Raw genomic sequence first — 6,000 nt, forward strand, 5'->3', positions numbered from 1 at the left:
CGACCTCCACGGAATTTATTTTCTCAAAATTCGAGTTTTGGAGATAGGCGAGTTCTGTCAAGGTGAATCGATAGAGTGTCAAAAATCAATGCAGTGTGATTTTTTGGCGATTTTTCCAATTAATATTCATGCTGTATCGTCTTATTTACGAAGATGAAAATGACGTCCAGCCATAAAGTAAAACCTATACCTTTCTTTAGTAAGAAAGGCAAAAACTCTGGAAATGATCGCAATCTACTAGCGACAAATTACGACTTACCATCAACAAATTACGATCGTAATATTACGAAAGTGAAATCTCGATTGACCCCCGGTGGTTGGTCACTTTTTCGTTTGACACTTTTTTAGTTTGTACCCCGTTGGTTGGTCAACGTCAAACTATCAAAACAAACGTTTGGTAGTGTGTGTGAACTCCGTGTAAAAGGGGTGTCAAACTAAAAAGGGACCCCGTTCGTTTGACAACAGTTGGTGTCAAACTATCGGGCTTATCTATTTTACTTTACCTAGATGTTCTAAGCTAAGTGGTTGTAGATAGCCCATCAGAGTTTAACTCAAGAAATTTGAGTTGACAGTTCGTTGAAAAGTCTGTGTCGTTGTCTTAGTTCCTGTTCTTGTCAAGACTCTATTTTCGTAATACGAGTTACTTCAGAGTGAAAATTTAGGAGCACTTTGGGATACTCTCATCATCTGGAATAAACTGACAATGAAACCAAGGTAGTTCGATTTTTCGTCGGTGTTCGGGAAATTACAGAGTTCAAGTACCTAGAGGGAAAAAAAAGAACCGTCTCACTTTCGTCAACGTAACTTTATTTCCAAACCGTCGCCGGCGTGGTACACGAACAGCACAAGAATCTTACTCCAACTTAAGACGAGCAGAAGAACAGCGTGTCGCGGATGACGCGGGCGTAGTTCTGGAAGCGTTCCACGCCACGGTTCACGCAGGTCAGCGTGCGCGGCAGCAGGTCGGTCTCCAGGTCGAAGATGGCCTGCAGGCGGCGCTCCAGCAGGGGCTGCGTAACGGTCTGAAAGTACTGGTACTTCTGCTCGATCTGCGCTCCCACGATGGTCGAGATCTGCTCGGTGTAGTCGATGGCGTTCCAGTCGATGAAGCCGCGCACGACAATGTTCTGCAGCTCGGTCGACTGCACCTGGGCGTCCTCGATGGCTCCGTGCACGCCGGCGGTGGCACCGGTGATCTCCAGGTTGGCCTGGGCGGCGCAACGCTGCAGAGCCTGTCCGACCCACTCGATTTCCAGTTCCCAGTTGGAGGTGGCCACGTCGATGCAACGCTGGTCGGCGGTGGACGCCTCCACGAACTCCTCGGTGTCGTCGCGGATCTCCTCGACCTCCTCGAGGGCCGAGTTCATGCGGGCAATCAGATCACGGTTCAGCTCGATCAGCTGGTCGCTCATGGTGAAGCGCACGTTGTCGAAGGTTCCCTCCATCAGCTGGTGCACGGTCTCGGCCTGGTTCTGGATCTCCAGCAGGTACTCCACGAACTCATCCTGGCTCTGGGCCAGAGACTGCAAAATTGGAACCAGAAAGAACCCTTCAATATTCGCTCAACCCCACACCATTCTCCAACTCCTCACCTGTCCGGCCAGGGCCAGCAGCAAACACACCAGGAATCCCTTCATGACTAGTTTTGGTTTTTAAGAGGTTCAAGCTAAGCTCGCTCGCTTTTCAATCCGCTTCCTCGGAACGCTTCGACAAGACTGCCCTCCAGTGGGTGGCAATTCCAGAATTAAGGCTTTGTCCGCCCACCCCGATTCGGGGCCCGGGATTACCGATAAGTGATCGGGATGTCGTAACATGGTCAATCTAATCTAATGGGGCATCTTATTGCCCTGTTATTCGAGCGCGGGGCTGCAATCTTGAGAGCGGCGCGCAGAGGTCGATAAGATTAAAGCGGCGGCGGCGATTGGAAGGAAGTGAACTGGACTATCGGATGGTGAAGCAATTGGGGGGTCAATTGCTGGAACATGTGTAGTATTGACCACTAACAGGCGACGTGTCAACGAGTTGGACGGTGGAAGGCTTTGAAGGACGTTGGGAAATGACTTGGAGTTTGTGCGAGTTGCAGTCAGTCGAAGACTGGTCTAGTAGCGATTTGCTTCTCAAGTACCGACGTAGCAGTCAAGTTATCCTCACTGCTGATTTGAAGAAATTCAGGTGCAAATCTGAGAACGAATCTCAAAATTGTCTTCCAAGTCTTTCATGCCGGTTCATCAGTCAGCTCATGGTTTCTTTTGGTTTGAATCGGTCGATATCACGAGTTTTTTTGTGTACACAAATCCTTGTTGCGAAAATTGATTGTTGTCAACAACAACAACAGAGACGTCACAGAGGCAATTTTTTTATGATTTTCATCCGATCACCCACGCGGCTTACTTCGATTCTCTCCTCCTGGATGGCATTTTTGAAGCTTGTTGCGAAAATTTATTCTTGTCAACAACAACAACAACAAAACGTCACAGAAGTCATGTCATTTTTGATTTTCATCCGATCACCCACGCGGCTTACTTCGATTCTCTCCTCCTGGATGGCATTTTTGAAGCTTGTTGCGAAAGTTGATTCTTGTCAAAAACAACAACAACAACAGAAACGTCACAGAAGTCAAGTATTTTTTTTGATTTTCATCCGATTTCGCACGCGGCTTACTTCGATCCTCTCCTCGTGAATGCTGCATCCATGGGGGAATAAATTCAGATAAGTTTTTGAAATTTTTGAACAAGATTGAGTTATTTTGAACTTTGCTGTACGATCTCTGCGTCTGTGATTGGGAACCGCACAATCATCCCTGCCCTAAGATAAGCGTTTTCGGATTGACACCTGCTCCAAACAATAAATAAAAACAGAAAACGGATATGACAGCCCTTAAAGTTCCACTCTAGGCTCCTTATCACCGTTTTAGACCACGTAAACGGTTCCGAATTATCGCGTTGGGGAAGCCAATAAAACACCTGTTGCGATACTTTTTCACAGATAAGATCGTGAAATTGCGCTCGTAAAAGCGTGGTTGACGGACAATTTCTCATATTTTCCACGCAATCACACGCAACTTCCGGGTCTCTCTTCTTTTAAAGTATTTTTATGTAACTTTTTCCAGGGGATTTTTGTTTTTGTTTTCTTTTACTTTACATACGAGTTTTTTTTCCTCTCTTCTCTTCTGGTTTTGCTTTGTGTCTTATATATTAGGGGGGCTTTATTTCTGTATGATTTCCTTCCATTCCAATATAATTGATGCACTTGAATAATACTATCATAAACTGTTTTGTTTTTTTTTCAATGTTTCTTGTTTGCGTTTACTGTTTTCATTTAAGGTTAAATGTTACACACTTCATCAACGTCTAAGTCGCGCGAATTCATAACTCGGTTTTTGCTTAGTGTTGAAGTTTTTTTTTAAATAAAGTAATCGTGTTTCGTAGTTTATTAAACACTGAAGTTCAGCAAAAGGGATAATGTTTTCGTAGTATTTGAAGATTTTAGTTTTTTTTTGTTTTTCTTAAAATCTCTTTATCCACTTTTTTGTCTTCTTCTTTCGGTCTCATTTCAAGCACATCCTTTAAAAGGAGTTGGTCAGACAGTCTCTCCCGGTTATCATTTGCTTTTTTGTTTGCACTAAGAATAAATCGTATTTCTTGGAGAAGGAGTAGAGGAGGGAGGAAGGGGGGATTGTTAGTAACTAAATGTACACATTAGGAATACAGCAATTGGTTTCATTTGGGATTGGGATGATTGTTGTTTGACTGAGCTGCTTATTTTTTTGTTTTGTTTAAAAACGATTGAACGGAATTTGTCTTAAATTTTCCTCTCAAGACTTTGCAACAAACTGTTTGGGTATGTGGATTAATCTTACTTTTTTGTTGTTATAAGATATATGAATATATATAAAACAGTTCAACTCGTGTTTAGTTAAGACTTTTTTGTTGTATAATTTCCTTTTTTCAACTCGCATTGCGCTCAAAGAAAGGGGGTTTTGCATCAATTTTCGATAAATACCTATAAGTTATGAATTTCTTTTTATACACATTGTAAAGTTGATTTTTTTACCAATCAATAAACAGTCACATGCAAATTCCTAACGCTTGTTCATATATCAATGACTTATCATTGTATGCGTGTGTGTGTTAGCGGTTTCTCAACCACGAAAAATAGCAAAAGTTTAGGCGTTTCGATCACACAAGCAGAGGATACATGCAGAAAGAAAGAAAAACAAACGAAAAAACACGTTTATAACCTTTAAAAGGAATTCTTTTTTTTTCGATTTAGAAAAAATGCATTTTTTATTCTCTTTTCTCTAAATTGAGCGCTGGGAGAGGAAAAAACGAGAGCGCGCGAGAGAGAGAGAGGTCAAAGTAGGCCTCACTACAGAGTTAGGCGGCTTGCTTAGAGCCTTCGACTTGTTTGTTTTAAGGTTTTACGTGTGTTGGTATGGTTGCTACGATCATTTGGCGCCCAACAGTTGGCAGCACTTGTTGCTCTCTTAAAAGTTACGTTCATATTCCGTTGCGTTATCGTTATTTTTGTTTGTTTGCTTTATTTTTTTTTGGTGGAATTCATCTTTTGTATGAAGATTAAACAACTTAGCAAACGTCAAATTCATGTTGGATTGTTTGATCGGAATAATAAAAATTTAAATATTTAAGTTTTTAAAAATTTAAATATTTAAAAAATTAAAACATTTAAAAATTTAAATATTTTTAAAATATAAATACTAAAAATATTAAAATTAAAAAAATCATTATTTGAAAATTCAAATATTTAAAAATTTAATTATTTTAATACGCAAATATTTAAAAATTTAAAAACTCAAATATTAAAAAATTTAAATATTGAAAAATGTAAAATTTCAATATTTAAATTTAAATATAATTAAATTGATAAATAATTTAATTTCTGCATATTAAAAATTTGAAATATTTTAATATTTGAATTTTTTGAATATTTTAAAGGAGTTGGCTTAATTTTTTAAATATTTCAATTATTAAATATTTAATTTTTTAAATATTTAAATTTTTAAATATTTCAATATTTTTATATTTCAATTTTAAAAAATTTCAGTTTTTCAATTTTAAAATTTTCGAATAATATAAAATTTTTAATATTTCATTTTTTTTAATAATTTAATTTTTTAATAATTTAATTTTTAAATATTTAAGTTTTTCAATTTTAAAATTTTCGAAATTAAAATTTTTAAATTTTTTAATATTTTAATTTTTGAATATTCAATATTCAAATATTTAAACTTTTAAATAATTGAATTTTTAAATATTAAATTTTATTAAATTTTTAAATATGTGAACTTTTTAATAGAAGGATTTTCAAATATTTAAGTAATGAAATTTCATTTTTTTTATATTTAAATTTTCAAATATAAAAATTTTGAAAAATTTAAATTTTGAAATATTTAATTTTTGAAATATTTAAATTTTTAAATATTTAAATATTTAAATTTTTAAATATATAATTTTTTTAATATTTAAATTTTTAAATATTTAAATTTCGAAACATTAAAATTTTGAAATATTTTAATTGGTAAATAATCAAATTTTGAAATATTTCAATTTTTAAATATTTAAATTTTTGGATATTTACATTTTAAAATATTTAAATTTTAAAATATTTAAATTTTGAAATATCTAAAAATTTAAATATTTAAATTACAAATTTAAAAATTTAAATGTCTCAAATAAAAAAAAAAAATCAAATGAATAACGTTTGCCTAGAGAAAAAAGTAACTTCAAAATGCTTCATACAAAAGAAATTTTGGGGAAGGGAGACATTCGATTTTCAGGATTGTGCTAACTATTTATTCTGTATTGTTTGTTTTTTTTGTTAGTAAAAGTTTTCTACATTTTTTCCTCGATACAAACTGCGCCCACCTTCAGAGGGCGGCTCTAGTCTATTGTTTTGGGTGTTTTATTCCACGCAACGTCGTGTTTTCAAGTGTACGATTTTTCTCTCCGCTAAATCAAATGCCATTTTCGTCTAGTGTTC

The 6,000-nt window shown here is 35.8% G+C and overlaps 1 protein-coding gene across 1 annotated transcript; it reads right to left on the reverse strand.

The window, feature by feature from the left end:
- Positions 1-786: 786 nt before the first annotated feature.
- On the reverse strand, positions 787-1,761 carry LOC6049043. The gene is made up of 2 exons (XM_001865836.2): positions 1,593-1,761; positions 787-1,523 (listed from the first exon to the last, which is right to left on the reverse strand). The coding sequence occupies exons 1-2, from the start codon at positions 1,635-1,637 to the stop codon at positions 864-866; spliced, it is 705 nt and encodes a 234-aa protein (XP_001865871.2). The 5' UTR covers positions 1,638-1,761; the 3' UTR covers positions 787-863.
- Between the last annotated feature and the right edge of the window lie 4,239 nt (positions 1,762-6,000).

The sequence above is a fragment of the Culex quinquefasciatus genome, chromosome 1 (assembly GCF_015732765.1).
Source record: "Culex quinquefasciatus strain JHB chromosome 1, VPISU_Cqui_1.0_pri_paternal, whole genome shotgun sequence".
Taxonomy (NCBI): domain Eukaryota; kingdom Metazoa; phylum Arthropoda; class Insecta; order Diptera; family Culicidae; genus Culex; species Culex quinquefasciatus.

Bases quoted from the DNA above. Each gene is read 5' to 3' on its own strand.
- LOC6049043 (XM_001865836.2), bottom strand. From the start codon at position 1,637: ATGAAGGGATTCCTGGTGTGTTTGCTGCTGGCCCTGGCCGGACAG. The intron at 1,524-1,592 runs GTGAGGAGTTGG...CCAATTTTGCAG, and splicing joins TGCTGGCCCTGGCCGGACAG to TCTCTGGCCCAGAGCCAGGA.